This window comes from Chiloscyllium plagiosum, unplaced genomic scaffold, assembly GCF_037043375.1.
Source record: "Chiloscyllium plagiosum isolate Xiang-an unplaced genomic scaffold, Cpla_swu_hap1 HiC_scaffold_7, whole genome shotgun sequence".
NCBI classification, from domain to species: Eukaryota; Metazoa; Chordata; class Chondrichthyes; order Orectolobiformes; family Hemiscylliidae; genus Chiloscyllium; species Chiloscyllium plagiosum.
Window position 1 is genome coordinate 53,116,222 of NW_028270145.1, and position 23,549 is coordinate 53,139,770.

A 23,549-nucleotide genomic window follows, 5' to 3' on the forward strand; every position below is an offset into this window, starting at 1 on the left:
AGAAGAACCTTAAAATGACAAGGCAAATACATTGTCTGTAGATGCGGAGACATATTCTCCTTCCCACCCCTTTCAGCATTCCGCAGAGACCATTCCCTCCGCGACTTCCTCGTTAGGTCCATGCTCCCCACCAATCCACCCCGGCACCTTCCCTTGCCACCTCAAGAGGTTTAAAACCTGTGGTCACAACTCCCAACTCCATCCAAGGCCCCAAAGGATCCTTCCACATCCAGCAGAGATTTTCCTGCACATAAAACACCTCATCTACTGTGTCCTTGCTCTCAATGTTGTCTCCTCTACAATGGTGAGACAGGATGCCAACTTGTGGAATGTTTCAGAGAACATCTCTGGGACACATGAACTAAACAATCCCATCACCCTGTGGCTGACCACTTCAACTCCCCCTCCCATTCTGCCAAGGACATGCAAGTCCTGGTCCTCCTCCACTGCCAAATCCTAGCCACCTGATGACTGGAGGAAGAATGCCTCATCTTCTGGCTTAGGACCTTCCAACCATACGGAATCAATGTCTATTTTACCAGTTTCCTCATCTCTCCTCTCCCACGTTATCACAGATCCAACTCTCCAACTCGGCACCACCCTCTTGAACTGTCATACCTATCCATCTTCCTTCCCACCTATCCACTCCGATCTATCACTATCACCATCACCTAAGAGAAAGTGAGGACTGCAGATGCTGGGGTTCAGAGCCCTGTGTGTAGTGCTGGCAAAGCAGAACCAGTCAGACAGCATCCAAGGAGCAGGAGAATCGACATTTTGGGCATAAGCCCATCATAAGCCTCATTCCTAATGAAGGGCGTATGCCCGAAACATCAATTCTCCTGCTCCTCGGATGCTGCATCACCAGCTGTGCTTTTCCAGTACCACACTCCGGACTATCACCAACACCCCCTCCCTTCATCAACCTATTGCGTTCCTCGCTACTTTCCCCTCAGCCCAGTCCCCTCCCAATTATCTCTCAGTCCCCTTGAGGTCACCCACGCGCCCCACCCCCCCCATTCCTGAAAAAGAGTTTCTGCTCGTAACATTGTCTCTCTTGCTTCTTGGATGCTGCCTGACCTGCTGTGCTTTTCCAGCACCACACTTTTGACTCTGATCTCCAGCATCTGCATTCCTTACTTTCTCCTATATTGTGTGGAGGGTTCAATAGAGAATTCAGAAGAAATTAATGGCATAGAAAGTGAATGCTTGCCTCACAATGAGGAATTGAAAGGGCTGCAATTGGTGGGATTCAGGATTCTTGGCAGGTAGTAGGAGCTATCTAAAATCTTTGATCATGCTTTTGGTTATCTGACAACGAAATAAAAAAGGCAACATTAGACAATGTGTCATTTAGCTCAATTTCAGAAATAAAACCACAGGATTCCACAACTAGAATAGCTATTTAAATTAAATTGTTCACCCTGTCCTAAATTTATTCCATGTATTTACCAAGAGTATCAGTCCTGGGTTTACTGTCAGTTGATGCACCTACTCCCACCAGTCACAGTCTAGTCTCCTCGGTTTCAGATTTACCTCTTCCACACAATCTTTCTCATAACAGTAATTCAGCTGCTTCTTTCAAAGCCTTGCTGCTACTCATTCCTCTTTCTAGATGCTCCTTATAAATCTATGTCTAGACTAAAATAGGAGAATAACAGTCTCTCCTGTCCTGCCATAGTGTTCAATATTAAGTATCTTCTAAGTTTAATTATTGCAATGATCGACATGTTGAGCATCAATTCTTTCAAATTCATGCCTGCAACTGTGAAAGTGTGTCAAATTACCCTTAATCCTCACATTTCAATTCCCATTTTCTACAATTAACAAAGTATTACAGAGGCTAAAAAAGAAATCATGAGGGGAGAGGATAACCATACAATATAAAGAAGGGAGCAATAATATTACAATGATGGTGACAGTCTATTCTTGTTGACTTTCACAAACAAAAATACACCTGTATGGGAAGATTGTCACATCTATTCAACTGAATATGAATGCAAAATGCTTTCTTTGCTTGTGTTTCAAACTGAATATGATCTATAGCAAAACCAACAATCAAGTGACTACTAGTTAGCTGTACATGAATTATGGAAGGTATATTATTTACACCAATTTCATTGTCTTATCATATGGTATTCAATTTGCTTTGATTTGTTTCACGCAAACTTCACATGCACACTTTTCTCTTGTGGACACATAAATCTTGTGTTACCTTTAGTGACTTCTGTTCAAAAGATCTACTTGATCTCACTTGTTGAACAAAATAAGCATCATTATGTGGATTTAATAAAAGGATTTATTTTTTGATACAACTCTCTCCACAGAAAACAAGCTTTTATTAGGCAGAATGATAATGCCTGGGACCAAACTGACTGAATCTTCCTTAATTCCCACAATGGCCTCTCTCCTATTAGCCATTAAAAATGTGCATAGTGATCTTGGTATCGTACAGCCTAAAGCAGCTATTGAAAAGGCAAAGACCAATCAACATATGTCGACTTATTTGAAGGAAGATCAATTTCGGTGGGTTCAGAATGGACCTGACACAGATGAATTGGGTTACAAGATTAGCAGGCAAAACTTAATTACGGCCATTAAAGAGGAGTTGGTTGGGTAAAGTCAAGATTGTATATTCAGTATGGTTTTCAACTGTACTATCAAAGTAGAGAGAGTAAGTGAGGAAGGTGATATATGGCAGCTAATGTAAAAGGAATACGTAAAAAAGTCTTCCAAAGCATATAATGATAAAATGATTTTACAGAGACCAAAAAGGCAGGAAACTACACACAGACAGAGGACTTGAGTGAGAGACTAAATTAATGCTTTGCATTCATCTTTATTAAGGAAGCAGATTCTCTTGGTATAAACTGGAAGTAGAGACAGTTGAGATATTGAAGAACTAAAAATTGATCGAAGTACAGTTAGGAGAAGAGTTGGCAGTTTTTTAGGTTGATAAATTACCAGGGTGCATCCAAGATTAAGGAGGGAAATAAAGGGGGAAACTTATAACAGCACTAGCCACAAACTTCAAAACCTTCTTGGTGGTGCTTCCCACAAAAGGACTAGAGAATTGCGAATGGTGCGCTCTTCTTTAAATAAAGGAGTAAGGATTAATCCAGTGATTGCAGACCACTCAATTTAACTTTGATAGGGAGGAAGATTTGAAAATGCGATGATACAATACAAAATTGAAAGGAACTTGGACAAATCAAGAAGTAAAGAAAGCCAATACCAATTTGAGGTAAACTATGTTCAATTGACTTCATTTTTTCTTGGAGGCAATAGAGGGATTGATGAAGAAAATGGTATTGGGGGGGGGGGGGGGGGGGGTTCTATACAGACTTCTAAAATGCATTTGATGAAGTGAGCAAAATAGGCTTGCCACTAAAGTTGAAGCCAAGGAAATTAAATGACAGTGGTAACATGGTTATAAAAGTTGGTTGAGTGACAGGAAGCAGTAGAGGTGAGTAGAAAGAATGTAGGAGAAAGTGAGGACTGCAGATGTTGGTGATCAGGGTCAAAATGAGTCAGGGTCTGGAAAAGCACAGCCGGTCAGGCAGCATCCAAGGAGCGGGAGAATCAGCAGTTCGGCATAAACCCTTCATCAGGAATGAGGCTCCTGAACAGAAAGAAAATGATAGGTTTTGACAACATTGCTTTTCTTATATTTCTTAATGACTTAGATCTAGAAGTACAGGGCACAATTTCAACATTTAGAATTATCACAAAGCTTGGATGCATTGTGAACTGTGAAATAGATTATGACAAATATCAAGAGAATAAAAGCTGATGAAATAAGTGGCACATAGAATATGAAATGTAATAAAAATATGTATTGTAATTTATTTTGGTAGAAATGACAAGAAATGAGAGAAGCCTAGTGTACAATCTAAAGCAGGTGTGGGACAGAGAATCTGGGGATTTTGGATGTAGGTTTGTTCGCTGAGCTGAGAAGGTTCATTTCCAGACGTTTCATTACCTTACAAGGTAACATCTTCAGTGGACCTCACGTGAAGCAATGCTGAAACTTTCTGCTTTCTATTTATATGTTTAGACTTCTTTGGGCTGGTGATGTCATTTCCTGTGGTGAAGTTACTTCCTATTCCTTTTCTCAGGGGGTGGTAGATGGGGTCTAACTCGATGTGTTTGTTGATAGAGTTCTGGTTGGAATGCCATGCTTCCAGGAATTCTCGTGCATGTCTTTGTTTGGCTTGTCCTAGAATGGATGTATTGTCCCAGTCGAAGTGGTGACCTTCCTCATCTGTATGTGAGGATACTAGTGAGAGAGGGTCATGTCTTTTTGTGGCTAGTTGGTGTTCATGTATCCTGGTGGCTAGTTTTCTGCCTGTTTGTCCAATGTAGTGTTTGTTACAGTCTTTGCACGGTATTTTGTAAATGACGTTAGTTTTGCTCATTGTCTGTATTGGGTCTTTCAAGTTCATTAGCTGCTGTTTTAGTGTGTTGGTGGGTTTGTTAGACAGAGTTAGACCCCATCTACCACCCACTGAGAAAAGGAACAGGAAGTGACTTCACCACAGGAAATAATATCACCAACCCAAAAAAACCCAAACATATAAGTAGAAAGCAGGAATTTTCAGCATTGCTTCGCGTGAGGTCCACTGAAGATGTTACCTAATAAGGTAACGAAACATCTGGAAATGAACCTTGCAGCTCAGCAAGCAAACCTACATCCAAAACCTCAACCTGAGCTACTAATCTTCTCAAAACTCGCTACTCTGGGGATATTTGTCTTCAGATTATTGAAGGTGGCAGAGCCGATCAAGAAAGAGGGTAAAAGGTATATAGTGCTTTATAAGTGGAGTTTAGGATTATAAAAGAAACAAAATTACATTTTGGTTTACAGAACCTGAGTACCACTGGGCGGGGACGGGGGCGGGGACGGGGGGGGGGGGGGGGGGGAGGGAAAGAGGGAGAAAGGAGGGCATTTGTTGAACCTTTTCCTCTTCACTCATCAGGAAGATTCATAAGAATACCAATGTTAAGGAGAATGACACATTTACACTAAATGCGAAGAGCCCGATGACTGGCTTGATTTGACTTAATTTACAGTCATTGAATCATAGAGACGTACAGCACAGAAACAGACCCTTAAGCCCAACTTGTCCATGCTGACCAGATATCCTAGATAATGGGTAGCATGGTGACTCAATGGTTAACACTGCTGCCTCACAGCACCAGAGACCTGGGTTCAATTCCAGCTTCGGGTGGAATTGAACTCCACACTGTGTGGAGTTTGCACATTGTCCCAGTGTCTGCATGGGTTTCCTCCAGATGCTCCAGTTTTCTCCCAATCTAAAGATGTGCAGGTTAGCTGAATTGGCCATGCTAAATTGTCCAGTGCTGCAGGAGGGTTGTCAATGATCTCCTGCACTCTGCCATAGTAAATGCTAAGATCTTCTCTCTGCTACTACACCCACCTCACACCAGGGCTCATGCTCTGCTACTCTCTCTATTTCCAGCAACATCTTCCGTCGCTCGCTCTCGTTAGCACCCCCTCCCAATCTTCCCACACCATTAATCCTCCACTAGGCACCTGCACCACTTACTTAATCAAAAAACTTCACCAGCTATTTCCCACCTGCACCAACACTAACAACCCTTTTCACCTCATTTAATTCACCCCTCTTTCTCATTCCAGGAGATGACAGCCTACTTTAGGGCCGAGAGAGCCTGGACAGGTGGAGAGGTGCCCAATATTCTATGCACTAGCCCTTACAAGGAGAGAATCTTGGCCCTTGCTTGCTCCTTCAAAAGATATGAGCCAGCCATGTCCTGTTAGCTGAGTAACTACCACTCTTCATTCCATTGTAACTCTCACAGTAACTGCACAGACAGTCTCAATCATTGCACAATAGCAGGAGTTTGCATTCATTTCCTTGAGGTTTACTAATGACACTGGGTGAAGGGTTGACCTGTTGGCTCAGTTGGCTGGATGGCCAGTTGGCTGGGTTCAATTCAGCAGGAGTTCTTGTCAACCTCCTTTTGAGGCACAGTGATCTTCAGGTTAAACCACCATCAGTATACTCCCCTAATGAGAGCGCAGCCCTTTGGTCCAGTAGTGATTTGGGCTTTATCATTACTAACTATATTAAACTAAATTCAAAACATTCCCTGAATGAGGTATCCTCCAAAAGCTTGTGATTTCAAATAAACCAGTTGGACAATAACCTAATGTCATGTGATTTCTGACCTTGTCCACCCCAGTCCAACATTGGTTTAGTTTGATATGGAGGTGCCAAAGACTGTGGTCATGGCTGGCAGTTCTATTCCTTTAGATGATAACTACTCAAACAGATGCAGTATTAGAAAACGTTCCAAAATGCATTCTATTGTACTTGCAATTTCAAAGCTTTATTATTATTCAAAATATGCAGTGTTCCTAATTAAAAACAAGGTCTTAGCTGACATGGTTGACGAAAATGACCTACCTCCCAGGTCTGAGAGAGACGGCTAACAGCTACATTGCTCAGTCCCATTACCAGCGCAAAAAAGGAGTTCAAATTTCTATACTCTTTGCAACTGGAAGGATAAAAGAAGATTCATTAGAATTATTATATAAACCAAGATTTCTCAACCTTTTGTATTTATTTGACACACTTAGACTACAAGTAAATATGTCAAAGAGTTACTAACTAAGTAGCAATTTATCTCAAGCCAGACACATTTTACTGATTCACAGCATTTCACAACCTAATGCTATGAAAATTACTTCAATAAAAAGGTCAGCACTGGCCATCTCAATGAATGATTACCCAATGAGTATGCTTAGAATATAATTATCGATTGTATTATTTGATTATGAATACTTATTTTTAATGATCTACTGCCCTATTTAAAATAGATAACACGCACAAAGTTAAACTTGGTTCAGAATGCTTTAACAGTGATGATCTTGTTGATAGTTATGATCAACAAGAGCTTCCCATTTCCTAAATGCCCAGTAATAAGTATTTAGGATGAGATTAGTTCCAAAATTATGACGACTTAAGTAAAAAAAAAACCTGTAAAATGGATTAGTGTGGCTTAACAACATCTGCAAGAGCAACCAACATATTGGTGGTGTGAACGACATTCACATAAACCCACAACACAAGTGAGATTTTGAAGATGCAACAGAAATACAGGCACACACTCAAAACTAGGCTGCATGGAGTCAGAGCTGTGCAGCATGGAAGTGGACCCTTCAGTCCAACTCACCCATGCTGACAAAGATGTCCTAAATCAATCTAGTCCTATTTGCTAGCATTTGGCCCGTATCCCTCGAAACCCTTTCTACTCATGTACCCATCCAGATGACTTAAATGCTGTAATTGTAACGGTCTCCACCACTTCCTCTGGCAGCTCACTCCACAAATAAACCACCCTCTACGTGAAAAAGGTGCCCCTTAGGTCCCTGTTAAATCTTTTCTTGCTCACCTTAAATCTATACTCTCTAGTTTTGGACCCCCCCCCCCCCCACCCCAGGGAAAAGGCCTTGGCTATTCACCCTATCCATGCCCCTCATGATTTTATAAAGTCACCCCTCAGCTTCCAACACTCCAGAGGAAGTAGCTGCAGTGTATTCAGCCTCTCCCTATAGCTCAAACCCTCCAATCTTGGCAACATCTTTGTAAATCTTTTCTGAACCCTTTCAAGTTTCACAACATCTTTCCAATAGCAGAGATACCAGGGTAAAGAAAGATACCAGAACTGCACCAATGTCCTGTACAGCCACAACATGACCTCCCAATTCCTATACTCAATGCACTGACCAATAAAGGAAAACATACAAAATGCCTTCTTCACTATCCTATCTACCTGAGACTCCACTTTCAAGGAACAATGAACCTGCATTCAGAGGTCTCTTTGTTCAGCAACACTCCCTCGGACCTAATCACCCATCCCTTGATCATTTTAGCCACAAGGGTTATGTGTTTGATGAAAAGACAATGTTTGATCTTAACCACTTTGTGGTTGTCAATCCCACAGGCTCACCACTCTGGGTGAAGAAATTTCTCATCTCAGTCCTGAAAGGCTCACCCTTTATCCTTAAACTGTAATCCCTAGTTCTGGACTCACCCCACCATCAGGAACACCGTCCTGCTTCTAACCTGTTCAGTCATGTTAAAATTCTATAGATTTTTATGAGATCCCCCTCATGCCTCTAATTCCAGTGAATACAATCCTAATTGACTCAACGCCTCCTCACATCAGTCCTGCTATCCCAGGAATCAATTTAATAAACCTTCATGGCACTCCCTCCAAAGAAAGGACATCTTCATCAGATAAGGAAACCAAACTGCACACTATTCTAGGTGTAGCCTCACCAATTCCTGTACAATTGCACCAAGACATCCTGGTTCCTGTACTTGAATGCAGGTCAACGTATTAGTTTGCCTTCTTTGCTGCCTGCTGCACCTCATGGTTACTTTCAATGAGTGGTGCATGAGGCCACCCAGGTCTTGTTGAACATCCTCCCCTCTCAATTTACAGCCATTCAAGTAATGACATGCCTTCCTATTTTAGCTAACAGAGTGGATTTGTGAGGACTGAGGTCAAGCTTAATTTTACGTAAGTGTTTCGGGCAATTTGAATCGAATGGGGTCAAGGGGAACTGGAGTGAGAGGATAGATGAGCATGCTGGTGGTAAAACAGTCAAGTCCACTGCAACACCGCCCCTAGCTGAATGGTCCACTAAATTCCTTTTGAGTAAAATTTAATACAAATACATGGTATTCAGACAACTCTACTTTTTAAGATAACCAGTTTTAAAGGGAATATGCACAAATTCTAACAGCTATAACATAACTGTGTGAATTACAAGGGCCATGTGTTATGCGTATTGAGGAAGGTTGCGAAATTACCCAAGTCAAATTAACCAGTGACTTGGATGTGCTTGACCCAGTGGTATCCAAGCTCAGTGGTATTGCCAGAGTCAGGAGATTATACATTCATGTTTCACTCCAGGACATGAGTGTATAATTTTTGAGAACACTCAAGTGCAGGACTGAGGGACTGTGCACTGTTTGGAAAGTGCTGTTTTTGGCTTTGATGCTCCCTCAAGAGTCAGAATTCCCTGTGAATTAGGTACAAAAAGATTCCATGGCAATATTCAATGAAAGGTAACATCATTCTCTTGACTTGGTTGCCAACTCCCACAATTAGCATCACCAAAACAGTTTAATTAGCTACATATTAAGACAGATGTCAGAGGAAGGTTCTTTATTTTACTCAGAGTGGTAAGGGTGTGGAATGCCCTGCCTGTCAATGTGGCTAACTTAGCCACATTAGGGACATTTAAACAATACCTTGGATAAGCACATGGATGATGATCATGATGGGTTATTGCAAGGGGATGGGCTTAGATTAGTTCACAGTTCAGCGCAACATTGAGGGCCAAAGGGCCTGTTCTGCATTGTATTGTTCTATGTCCTATATCGCATTGCTGATTGGAAATTCACTGAACAAGTTGGTTGCTACATATTCATAAATTATAATCGTGATTGAATTGTCGGTTGAATTTCATCGGCTCTGATACATTTTGAAGGTCTGGGTTGTGTTCTAATAAATAAATTCTAATAAACATTCCAATAATAATTTAAAACTTTTGACTTTTGAGAGAGAAAATAAAATGCCATAACATGTTGTGCACTATAAGCAGTACACATCTAGAGGAAACTAGGGAACAGCAGCTAAGAGTTTAAGTACACAATATTTAGCACTGGTGAAATGTAAGTTAAATGTGATAGAAAATAAGTAATATGCTATTACAGCTTTTTGAAGTTATCCAAATTTACACACAGAAGTAAATTAATTATTAATCAGTTAGGAATGACAAAGATTGAGCTCATCAGTCAGGATGGGAAAGATCAGGTAAGATACAGGGTTTTTAATGCACAACAAAATAAGAATTAGTTTAAGAAAGGAAACAGAATTTATTTATAAACTGAAAAGCAAGGAATCAATCTGGTAATTACAGATGACTCAATCTAATATCAGTAACGTGGAAACTATTAGAGGGTCATCAGAGCTAATAATCTTCCGCCTAGGAACCCTCCAACCACAAGGGATGAACTCGGATTTCACCAGTTTCCTCATTTCCCCTCCCCCCACCTTGTCTCAGTCAAATCCATCAAATTCAGCACCGCCTTCCTAACCTGCAATCTTCTTCCTGACCTCTCCGCCCCCACCCCAGTCTGACCTATCACCCTCACCTTGACCTCTTTCCACCTATCACATTTCCGACGCCCCTCTCCCAAGTCCCTCCTCCCTACCTTTTATCTTAGCCTGCTGGACAATCTTTCTTCATTCCTGAAGAAGGGCTTATGCCCGAAACGTCGATTCTCCTGTTCCCTGGATGCTGCCTGACCTGCTGCGCTTTTCCAGCAACACATTTTCAGCATCAGAGCTAAAAAGCCAGGGCAGAAGTCCATTTGGCCTCTCCTCCCTGTGCTACCTCTCTGGAAGGTACTTAATCCCATGCCCCAGCCTTTTCCCAATAATTTTTCATCATAAATATTATCGTACGGAAGGATGCCATTCAATCCATAATTTCTCTACCAGTTCTTAAGAGAGCTGCCCAGGTATTCTCATTAAGCGACACATAGGAGCAGAAATTAGACCATACAGCTCATTGAGTCTGCTCCACCTTTCAATCATGGTTGATAAGTTTCCCAACCCCATTCTCCCACTTTCTCCCCATAATCATTGATCCCCTTGACAATCAAGAACCTATCCATCTCCATCTTAAATTTACTCAATGACCTGGCCTCCTCAGCTTCTGTGGCAGTGAATTCCATAAATTCATCACACTCTGGTTGAAGAGGTTTCTCCTTATTTCTGTTCTGAAAGGTCTTCCCTTTACTCCAAGGCTGTGCCCTCAGGCCCTACCATCGCTTACCGATAATGTCTTCCCAACATCTACTTGTCCAGGCCTTTCAGTATTCTGTAAGTTTCAATTAGATACCCCCTCATCCTTCTAAACTCCATCTGAACTCCATAGATCGAGTCCTCAAACATAAGTTAAGTTTTCATTCCTGGGACCATTCTTGTGAACCTCCTCTGAACACATTCCAGGGCCAGTAAATCCTTCCTGACATATAGTGCCAATTCTCCAGCCCCATCTCCCTAGCTCTCTCAATTCATCACTTTGAAATAAATATGCAGCTCTCTTTTGAATCCTTCTATGGTCTCCTAGACAGTACATTTCACATCATAACAACTGAGTTAAGAAAGTTCTCCTCATTTCACTCCTAGCACTCTTACTGGCAATATTGAAATTGTGATCCCCCTTAGTTACTAACATACCAATTAGTGAAAACAGAATATCTTTCTTTACCCTGTCAAAATTGGTCATAATTATGAATATCACAATAAGCTCACCTCTCTTGCAGCTCTTTGACTCAGCTGTGCCACTGAAGGGAGGTGGCTACTGTTGGAAGGGCACCTGGGACGCTGAAGGGGCCAAGAGCAAAGAAACTGGGGTTTCTTGAGATGGGGGGCAGTAAAGGCACAGGACTGGCACTCAGCAGGCACACCCTACCTTATGTCCAGTTTCTCGAGCGGGAACCAAGCTTGTTATCAAGAGTACAAAAGCAGGTAATACAATACCTCTAAAAATCATTGGTCAGACCATGTTTGGAACATTGTGTTCAGTTCTGGATACCCTTAAGTAAGGGAAGGATGTTAAAGTCTTGGACTGAGTTCAAAAAGAGCTTTATTAGAATTATACAGGAATGAGGAATTCTAGATACAAGATTAGTGAAGTTGGGATCATTCGCCTTCGAACAGAGAAAAAGATCAAGAGAGGTGAGCTTATTGTGATATTCATAATTATGACCAATTTTGACAGGGTAAAGAAAGATATTCTGTTTTCACTAATTGGTATGTTAGTAACTAAGGGGGATCACAATTTCAATATTGCCAGTAAGAGTGCTAGGAGTGAAATGAGGAGAACTTTCTTAACTCAGTTGTTATGATGTGAAATGTACTGTCTAGGAGACCATAGAAGGATTCAAAAGAGAGCTGCATATTTATTTCAAAGTGATGAATTGAGAGAGCTAGGGAGATGGGGCTGGAGAATTGGCACTATATGTCAGGAAGGATTTACTGGCCCTGGAATGTGTTCAGAGGAGGTTCACAAGAATGGTCCCAGGAATGAAAACTTAACTTATGTTTGAGGACTCGATCTATGGAGTTCAGATGGAGTTTAGAAGGATGAGGGGGGATCTAATTGAAACTTACAGAATACTGAAAGGTCTGGGCAAGTAGATGTTGGGAAGACATTATCGGTAAGCGATAGTAGGGCCTGAGGGCACAGCCTTGGAGTAAAGGGAAGACCTTTCAGAACAGAAATAAGGAGAAACCTCTTCAACCAGAGTGTGATGAATTTATGGAATTCACTGCCACAGAAGCCGAGGAGGCCAGGTCATTGAGTAAATTTAAGATGGAGATGGATAGGTTCTTGATTGTCAAAGGGATCAATGATTATGGGGAGAAAGTGGGAGAATGGGGTTGGGAAACTTATCAACCATGATTGAAAGGTGGAGCAGACTCAATGAGCTGTATAGTCTAATTTCTGCTCCTATGTGTCGCTTAATGAGAATACCTGGGCAGCTCTCTTAAGAACTGGTAGAGAAATTATGGATTGAATGGCATCCTTCCGTACGATAATATTTATGATGAAAAATTATTGGGAAAAGGCTGGGGCATGGGATTAAGTACCTTCCAGAGAGGTAGCACAGGGAGGAGAGGCCAAATGGCCCTTCTGCACAAGAAGATCAGAGAAAAGCATGGCTTAATGAATAATCACCTTTCACCTGATTCAAAAATATAAAGTGCCACTCAGCCAGTGGCTGGCTCAGATAATTAAAAGGCTGAACGTACATATAAAAAATGAATCTGCACACAACAAAACTATGATAGATTTAGCTTGAGGGCAATTAGGTATATGCAAGGATTGCCGGCCGAGCCAGTGATGCCCACATTCCATGAAAGAATAAAATACAACAATTGGCATAAAGTACACAAAAAAGTGCTTCAAATTAAAATGCACTGAGATCAGTTATCCCAAATTTCTACTTATTGGACACCCTTTCTAATTTTTCGATCAGATTCTGAACTGTTAGAAATGTCCTCAGTTTGCAACTCAGTGCATTAATGCGATCCACAGTTACACTTGAATGCAAATCCCCAGTTATACAATCTCTCTCTCTCTAAAATAGGTAACTAAACTTTTAGAGTCCTCTTTAAGAAAGTTTTCTTAAAACAGCTGTACAGTAAAATTTAGTACTTTTTTCAGGCATTTTATGAACCTTTAATTTGTGTTCCTGTTCTTTTCTCCCCACCAATTCAATTGGCCTGACAGTTTTATTCAGAATGTTTTGTGCTGGAATTATTTTATTGATACATTGATGATATTCAGATAGTATATAAAGATAGGTGACAATTGCAACTGAAAACTGAACATTTTGAACCTTTATGATGGACTAATAAAGCAGTAGCTGATTAAACAATAATTGCATTGCAGATAAATCTTATCCATACTTACTGAGCTGCAATCTTGATAAACTTCTTCAGAAGTTGTACTCTTTTGCTGAGCTGAGAACATAGGCAGATTTCTGTTACAACCCAGAACTGAATTTCATTGAATCTTCGAAGAAATAGATCGAGATTGGCAGTGGTTTTCTTGAAATGATGTCTTCCAAATGTGTGATAAATCAATTCCAGCTTTTGGGGGAGGGGAGAAGAAGATAATGATGGAAATGTATTAGCAATGTTCAAAAGTAGATGCTGTTCTTTTAATCTGAAGCATGCTTGCTGTGCCTTAGTGAATATTTTGAAAATTCAATGCCACAACAATGTAACAGGGCATCAGTCAGAAGTGTATGGCACATACCAGGGTATTTCCCTTACAGTGAACAGGTATAAAATCAAAAGATCAGTTACTTTGTGCTGTTCTTATCAGGTCCTAATCACAGTATGGGATTTGCAGAGGCCATAAGCCACATGGGTTATTTTGTCTGACTTCTTAATTCAGAGAACCAAAACTACTTGGGGAAATGCATGTTAAAGCTCAGATTATTTTGGGAGGAAGTTCTCTCAATTGCTTAGCGAATTTATTCAGCAAGGTTTTGGAGGTTTTGGATAACGTTGGTCTGAATATCTCCGTGAAACCAGAAAGGTTGGCGAATTCAATGTCCAGAATGTATGGATTGGTTGACACTGAATGAAATGGATCACAATTTGGTTTAGAAAGAGAAAGATCAGCTGTGACTGCCTGAGTTCAAGCTCCTGATCATTATCCTGTTGGAAAAGCATGTGGATATTTGGAGAGGACAGTAGTGGAAATTGACCATAGTCAAAATGTTAGATAACTAAAGTCTCATGTATTAATAAGGTAATAGACACCTATAGACAGTAGTGGAGGTATATATTAGCGGAACAAAAAACATAGAAACTGGCGATTCACATGCAGACATGATAAATAGACAGTAATATAATTTGAGTCTCGAGAACATTCTTCATACCTTCAAGTACCTATGAGAAATGGTCAGTAATTTCAAGTTTATCAAACTGCATTCTACTAAATAGAGATGCATCACTAGAGTAGAAAAACCTCAAATTAAATACCATCCAACAGGATTGCTTTGTTCAGAAAATAATCATTACAGGAGGTAAAAGTTTCTCTCTGCTCATAGGTTTCCAAACAGTTAATTTAAATCAGCAAGTGAGGCACCTTGGTCAGAAAATATCTCCTGGGTAGAAATTCCTATGCAAATCGAACCCCTTGTGCAGTGTGAAAAATACAGATATTAAATGTGTAGTAGTCATGTCCACTGGAACCAACTGATATACCTTGAGTAGATTCATTGCTATGAACACTTCTTATTGTTATGCGTCATATAACAAATGGGGAAAGGTGCCCACATAAAGTCATCAACAGAAACGGTTCAATCTTGTTATGCAGAATAGATTACATAGTACCTTACTAATTATAATTGTGTCAGGGTTGCTTGATAGTCCAACCTGAGATCTCAAGAGATTAAATAGAGGAATTACATATTACTATTTAGCTACAGGGGATTTAGCAGTAGAACAGCAACTGGTTCACTCCTCCTAGAAACTGCCCTTTATATCCTGACAGGAAGAACTTATCTTGTGATATCGTGTAATTCTTCCAGGTACTAACTGACATGTATAACTATCAATATTCTTTTTTCTGGTTAATAGCACAATTTTCTTAAAGAAAGGCCCCATAATATTAGCTTTTATAAAGGCAGATTAAGAGCTGTATGCTCAAATCCATAATAGATCAGAGATATATCTTATTCAACTTCAGTGTGGGACAAGTTATGTGGAGCTTTGTGATTCATTATAAATCCTTCATGTGGAAGGGTCACAGCAGAGGGAGAAATTAAACTTTATAAGAAATATTGAGAATGCAAGCAAAAGAAAAAGCACGGAGGGAAAGTAATGGGGTTAAAAGCTGATAATCCTCAAACTCACTGGGATACATCTTAGAACACTAAATGAAATAGCTACAGAGATTGATGTACTGGAAGTAATCTTTCAAGAATCCTTAAATTCAAAATTACCAATGTGACACATTTATTTTAATATGAAAGGAGACAGAAAAAGATAACTTTAGGCTGGTTATGTTAACATCTGTTATTGGGTAAATATTAGAGTCCAATATAAAGGATGTAACCACAGTATTTAGAAACATAATAATAAAAAACCAGAATCATCATGACTTCATGAAAGGAACATCGTGCCTGACAAATTTATTAGAATTCCTTGAAGCAGTAAGAAGGAGAGATGAAGCAGTGAATGTACAATATTTGGATTTTTGGAAGGCATTTACAGTCAGATGTACAGCATGGAAACAGACCCTTCGGTCCAACCCGTCCATGCCGACCAAATATCCCAACCCAATCTAGTCCCCACCTGCCAGCACCCGGCCCATATCCCTCCAAACCTTTCCTATTCATGTACTCATCCAAATGCCTCTTAAATGTTGCAATTGTACCAGCCTCCACCACTTCCCCTGGCAGCTCATTCCATACACATACCACCCTCTGCGTGAAAAAGTTGCCCCTTAGTTCTCTTTTATATCTTTCCCCTCTCACCCTAAACCTATGCCCTCTAGTTCTGGACTCCCTGGCCCCAGGGAAAAGACTTTGTCTATTTATCCTATCCATGCCCCTCAATTTTGTAAACCTCTATAAGGTCATCCCTCAGCCTCCGACGCTCCAGGGAAAACAGCCCCAGAATGTTCAGCCTCTCCCTGTAGCTCAGATCCTCCAACCCTGGCAACATCTTTGTAGATCTTTTCTGAACCCTTTCAAGTTTCACAACATCTTTCAGATAGGAAGGTGACCAGAATTGCACGCAATATTCCAACAGTGGCCTAACTAATGTCCTGTACAGCCGCAACATGACCTCCCCACTCCTGTACTCAATACTCTGACCAAAAAAGGAAAGCATACCAAACGCCTTCTTCACTATCCTATCTATCTGCGACTCCGCTTTCAAAGAGCTATGAACCTGCACTCCAAGGTCTCTTTGTTCAGCAACACTCCCTTGGACCTTACCATTAAGTGTATAAGTCCTGCTAAGATTTGCTTTCCCAAAATGTAGCACCTCGCATTTATCTGAATTAAACTCCATCTGCCACTTCTCAGCCCACATGTTTGGCTACTTAAGAGCTCATGGTGTTGAAGGTTATTAGCATGAATAGAAGATTGGCTAACTAATAGAAGACCAAAAGTTGGGATAAGGATAACAGCCTGAACATAGGGCTCAGCAGTGAAGTCACAATTATTTACAGTATCATTTAATGGTTCTGATGAGGAAAGTGAATGTACCATTTCGAAGTTTGTGGATGACTCAAAAAAAAAATGGGTGGAAGGCAAGTGGAGGATGACCCAACGAGTCTGCAGAGGGATATAATAGGCTAGGTGAGTGGTTAGAAACTGGGCGGATGGAATACAACATTGGAAAATATGAGAGAATTTGCACTTCGCTAGGAACAATAGAGGAGATGAATATTATTCAAATGCAGAAACTGCAGTCCTTGCGTACAAATCACAAAGCTAGTATACTAAGTTCACTAGGTAGCATGGAAAGTAAATGGAACTTGGTCTTTATTTCAAAGGGAATGGAATAGAAAAATAAGGAAGTCTTGCAAAAACTATACAAGGCACTATTTCACACCTGAAATACTGAAAGCAATTTTGGTTCCCTTATCTAAGAACTGGCATTTGAGGCAGGCCATAGAGGTTCATTTCGTTGGTCCCAGCTACAGAGGGATTTTCTTCTGAGCAGAAGTTGAGTAGGTTGGGCCTATACTCACTAGAGTTTTTAGAAGAATGAGAAGTGACCTTTTTGAAATACATAAGATTCTATGGGGCTTGACAAGGTAGATATGGAGAGACTGTTTCCTCTCATAGGAGTGTTTAGGGCCAGAAGACATATGGGGTTATTCATTTGCGAGAGAGGAGGAGGAGGAGGAGGAATTTCTTCTAAAAAGGTTAATAAATCTGTAGAATTCTTTACCACAGAGAGTTCTAGAGACTGGGTTGTTAAATATATTCAAGGCTGAGAGACAGATTTTAATCAATATGGGGATCAAGGCATATGGGGAGAAGGCAGAAAAGTAGAATTGGACATTATTTGATCAGCAATGATTGCACCGAATGGCAGGACAGACTCAAATGTGCCAAATGGCCTTCTCCTGCTCTTACAGTTTAGAGGTGTATAGCATGAAAACAGTCCAATCAGTTCAAGCCAATCATGTTCCCAGACTAAACTAGTCCCATTTGCCTGTGTTTGGCCCATTTCTCTCCAAACCTTTGCTAATCATGCACTTATCCAAATGTCTTTTTAAATGTTATAACTGCACCTGCATCCAACACTCCCTCTGGCAGTTCATTCCACACGCAAACTACACTCTTAAAAAGTTGCCCTCGTCTACATTTTAAAAACCTTTGTCCTTTCACCTTAAAAATATGCCTCCTTGATTTGAACTCCCCCACCCTAGGGAAAAGATCCTTGCTATTCATCTTATGTCCCTCATGATTGTATAAACCTCTGGAAGTCACCCCTCAACTTCCTACGCTCCAGTGAAAACAGTCCCAGCCTATCCAGCCATTGCAAACCCTCCATTCCTGGCAACATCTTGCTAGGTCTTTTCTGAACTCTCTCCAATTTAATAATATACTTCCTAAAGCAGGGTAACCAAAACTGCACACAGTACTCCAGAAGAGGCCTCACCAATGTACAACTCCAGCATAATATCCCAACTCCTATACTCAATGGAGTATGTTTTAGAGTTAGCAAAGTCTTGTTCACTTTAATGCATCCGAAGAGGAAGTAAGAGTGCAATAAAAAGGAGTGTCTCTTTACACTCCCTTTCTGTTATCTGTAATAAAACTAATTCAGTCTTTTATGGTCTAATCTATAACCTGGTAAATGTTACTCTGTTATCTGAAACTTAGCAGATGAAACAGATTGCATCATAAACAGCAAGCCAGAAGATGAAGTAAAGATACTTTTGTACATTAACTAGAAAATTACTATAAGACATTTAGAGTAAAACTAAAAAATCGTGACCCTGCCACTTGACCCTGTGTTAAATACATGACTAGGTGCACTTTAAAAGGAAGAATTCTCCATTTTAATAGGAAAGAACATCCAAAAATAGAAACAGAAAGCAGTTGCATTTATGTTCCTGGCAACAAATCAAGAATTTCAGCTTGAAACACACACCCATTTCGACATGCAACACAACTCCTTTGTATTTTATAACATTTCTTAGCTTTTTAAGGTCATGTGTTTTGCTCTGTGGCTGATTTCCTTAGCTTTGTAATGGTTTAGTTGCTCTCTGAAATATAGCCTGAATAAAGTTGCTGCATTTATTATTTCATTGCAAGTTCCAAAGAAAGTTCAGCAAGTCCAGAAGGATATCATCTTACATGTGGGCCCTCAACTACAGCAGTAAATTCAAGACAAGAATAAAACATTACCAACGGTCACACTAGACAGATTCCATGTTACAGAAGCATTAGAACAGTGGCAATTCTAGCTTAATGTGTAAAGAAGTAAATCAAAATACAATTGAAGTATTAGTTCAGCATCCATTCACACTGAAATCTCTGTTGGTTTCTATGCTGGGGGCAACTTACATTGACATTTCCTAAAAATCGTATTAGAACATGTAAAGTTGGCATAGAACAAGACAATTTATGTGGTATGTATGTTAATATCTCATTTAGACGTATTTAATAAAATTCTGCGTAGGGAGGTTCATCAATGCTAGTAACACACACTATGGAATAATGGCAACATGGATATGAACTAAGGGAAAGACAGTTACGGTAACTGCATATTTTATGATTTGAAAGGATGTAAACAATTATATCAGAAATTTCATGCATCTTTCGAGATGAAGAAAGGAAAAGAAAATACAAAGGATGATGAAACATTGAAAGGAGCTAATGAACAAGAAGACTGAAATCCAATTGCAAATCTTTCAAAGTGGCTAGTTTATGTTATTAAAACCCAGGTTTGCTGACACCAACACACCTGTTGATCATAGCTGAATGCACGTGCATTTTAAAAATAAGTTCTATTTTGTTTAACACTTTATTTCTCACCTAATATTTCATTAAAGTTGTGTTAATTGGTGATTGTCAATAGGTCATATCTATCTGTGAGACACATGCTCCTTTGTATCAGCAAGTGTAGTCAATTAAACTACAGAAGCAGAACATGGATCTGGCTTTTAACAATGCAGCTCAAGTACAGAAATGTCATTAGGTATAATTCTTGTCTCAGGCAGGAGATTGTGGGTCCAAGTCATGCTCCAAGGACTTGAGCTTGTAGTCTGGTTGGACACGAGTACAGTACCAGGCAAGTGCTGCACTTTCATCGGTGTGTCTTATGGATGAAGCATTAATCGGAAACCCTCCCTGCCCCTAAAAAGGTGAAGTAAGAGTTATATTACTTCAATAGGAGATCTTGGACAGGGGTTTTCTACCTTGCTGATCAATATATATCCTTCAAAACGACAAAAATAGATTTCACTTGTCATTATCACATTGACCTGCAACCTTGCTGTGCACCAATTGGATACACATTTCCTACATGACAACAGCAACTAAATTTCAAAAAGGACCTCACTGTTTATAAAGCTGATGAGAAGGTTCAGAGGTCACGAAAGGAAACATACAAATGTTAGTTCCTTTGTTTAAAAGGCGACAAAATAATGTTACGTCTATGCAAATAGGAACTTTGGCCTATTAGAATACTTGGGTCCAGTGGGTCTTCTACATCAAGGTTACATAGAGAATAAATTTTATAATTTAGTAATTCATTTTTAAAAAGATTTGTATGAATGGTGATATTAAAGCTCTTACTGTACCTCATATACACAGTTGAACAACTCCCAGTCATAAATCGTAATCTGATAGGCTAGATCTTTAGAACTCATTAACTCAAAAGTTGCCATAGTTCCAGTGGATGGGCCCTCCTGTTCTGGCAGTGGTGTCTGGAAAAGATCATACGACAAAAGTCAAAAAAAAAGATCTTTTTAAATGCAAAGTGGAAATTATTTTGGAGCCAAATCTTCTGGTTAGAAGTAGAACAATTTAAAACCACACCCTTGCCTTTTTACCCAAGAGCCTTTGGACATTCTTGTCCCACCTCCAGCTTTGATCCAGTAAAGGAGTGATTTGGCAAGTCAAGTGGCAAAGCACAATTCTGTAGAAGCATACATCCTATCTCAACAAGAGCTGAAGACATGGTCATGAGGAGCCCCAGCTTCATGGGACTCCACTGTTTTGAAATGAAGCATTTTTTTAAGATTCCTCCACCCTGACCCCACTACACTGCTAATCCCTTCCTGCACTTCCCTATTATGCTCATCCCCTCAATAATAATCATTACACCCCAACAATGATCTTTGCAACACTTTCTGACAATGCTAGGTAAATGCTTCCAATTCCCGATCTTTCAACACTGCAACCACACCCTACCCTGGTCACAAATGATAAAAATCAACATTGGCTGAACGGAGGAGCCTGGGATTCTAGATTGTGGATGGTGAGGTGGAGGATCTGGTGGAAAAGGGTTGAGCATCATTTTTGGTCTTGAATGCATTGATGAGGGAGGAAATTTCTAAGTAATGCTAAAGTGTTCTGCCATTCCATCTGATTTACTTAGAGCTGCACTTCTCAGCAAGCTTTTCACCAGCTAAGAACAGTTCTAAATATATCAGTTTTTAAAAATAAATGTTAGTATGAGCCAAGTTATGAAGTGACAGGTTCAAATGGAACCAGTGAGGACTCCCATAGGGCCCATTTTGAGTTGGACATAAATCAGCTTCCCAGAACTTCTGATACCATTGAGAGATATTTGCCATCATGGGGATTGGAAGAGCTAGGCTGTCGCTTGATTTTTTTTTCATGAGAAAGAAATATAATATAATCAAAAAGCACACTTCAAAAATCAATAAACCCCATGCAGTGTAAAAGATACAAATGGAGCTTAAGTGTTATGGTCTAAAATTATGGTCAGAGAAAGAAAATACCATTGATCTGAAAAAACGTTTTCATACTATTACATAGCTTACACACGAACACACACATTGGTAGCAGATGTAAGCCATTTGGCCCCTCAAACCTGTTCCACTGAATAAAGTCACGCCCACTAAGCCCTGACAACTTCTCATCCCTTGCTTAACAAGAATTTATATTGGCTTTAAAAACACTCAAGGATTATGCTCCACTACCTTTTCAGGATGTGATTTCCAAAACTGTTGACCTTTGAGAAAAAAATATTGCCTCATCTGTTTTAAACAGGTGACCCCTGTAACACAGTGTCCCCAAATTCTAGATTCACCCACAAGAGGAGAATACCATCTACATCTAACCTGTCAAGACCTCGCAGGATCCTGCATTTCAACATTAGTTTCTTACGGTTATAAACCGCATTACACACAAGCCAACCTTTCATCACAGGATGACCTGCCCATTCCAGGTAATGAAGTATTCCAGGAAACCTTCTCTGAAGTTTCTCCAGCACATTTACATCACTCCTTAGAGAAGGTGATCAATACCATACACAGTACTCCAGATGCAGTCACACCAGTATCCTGTATAACTGAAGCATGATAATCCCATATTGTATTCAATTCACCTCACATTAAGTGATAATGTTGTATTAGTTTTCCTAAGTATTTGCTGTACCTGCATACTAACCAGATATCATTCATATACTTGGGCTCAACCATACATATTTCTGGCTCAGTATCAATTTCAAGGAGTTTAATGCAGGGGTTCCCTCCACGAGGCCTAACAAGGTCTTTTCACTGCACCTTACCAAACCCATGTCATTTAATGTCCACTCTGCCCACATGGCACCTTCCCCCCCCTCCCAAATGCTAGCACCATTCTGTCACTCACCATACCTGGAGCAATTCAGTTCTACTCTTAAAAGCACAGAATGGACACCATCATTGACATCAGTACTAAAGCTTCAAACATTGTGCTCCCAGACATGCAGGGAATTCTGGAGCTGCCCTGCATGGTTCCTGACATTTGCCCTGAACATTGCAGGTAAGGGTAAATTGGTGATCTGCTTTACATGAAAGTGACTCAGAGATTCTACTGGACCAATGGCACAGAGCTGTTACATTCTCTTCCTCTTGGACTGGCAGTGGTTGGACCAAGGTTGCTACCCAAGTTAATGCAGTCTCAGCCATCTGGAGGAATGCACAACACTACGGTTCAATGTGCCAGGGAACATGCTACTATAGTCTCTCTAATACCTCACTTTTTTCTGCTACTGCACCTTTATTTCCCACCAAGGCTCATGCTGCACCACGCTGACCGTTGCTTACATTTTCCTTGACTCACTGTCACCCACCCCAAGCCCTCTGTGCTGCCTACGCACTTACTCAGAATACCACCTCACCTGCATCAACAGCTGTGCCATACATTTTCACTTCCTATAATACCTGCCTTGCTTTCATTCCAAGAGGAGATCAGCCCATAAAAGGGCAGAAAGAATCCAGAAGGATGGATGGCTGTCCAACATTCAGCTCCTTATCCCTAGTGAAGAAGCAATGCAGACTCTGACTGTCCCAAGCAGCTGATGGTTCATGTCCAAGTCCCTGAACTGGAATTGAAGATTCGTTTTTGACAAACGATGCTCGGACCCTCCAATTGATGGTGATCTCTCTTGATTTCACGGAGGACTGTTGACAACTTCCTTAAGACTCTGGGCTGTGTGTGCGCACTAAACAGCAAGCTAATACTAGCAGTGCTGTGAACCTGGTATCTCTGGCAGAGGGGCAAGCAGCAAAAAGGCAGGCAGGGATGCTCTGAGCACCCAGGTAGGATCAGAGTGACTCCAGGCAAAGGAACAACCCGGAGATGCAGCCTGGTCCAAACCATGAGTTGGGTGTGTCTCTCTGAACACAAGTCTTCTTGTTGCAGCATTATAGTGGTGGTTACTTGTGGCATTGTGAAGCAGTGAAACCC

At 40.5% G+C, this 23,549-nt stretch overlaps 1 protein-coding gene across 7 annotated transcripts in view; it reads right to left on the reverse strand.

The window, feature by feature from the left end:
• The window catches only part of LOC122551557 (rap guanine nucleotide exchange factor 4), a 293,650-nt gene that overhangs the window by 15,007 nt on the left and 255,094 nt on the right, over nucleotides 1-23,549 (reverse strand). For all 7 annotated transcript variants that reach the window (XM_087989018.1, XM_043693619.2, XM_043693618.2 and 4 more), the window contains 3 exons: nucleotides 20,429-20,554; nucleotides 13,553-13,731; nucleotides 6,453-6,543 (listed from right to left, as the gene is read on the reverse strand). In XM_087989018.1, coding sequence (XP_087845144.1) covers nucleotides 6,453-6,543; nucleotides 13,553-13,731; nucleotides 20,429-20,554 — 396 coding nt within the window. The remainder of the gene's footprint in view (nucleotides 1-6,452; nucleotides 6,544-13,552; nucleotides 13,732-20,428; nucleotides 20,555-23,549) is intronic.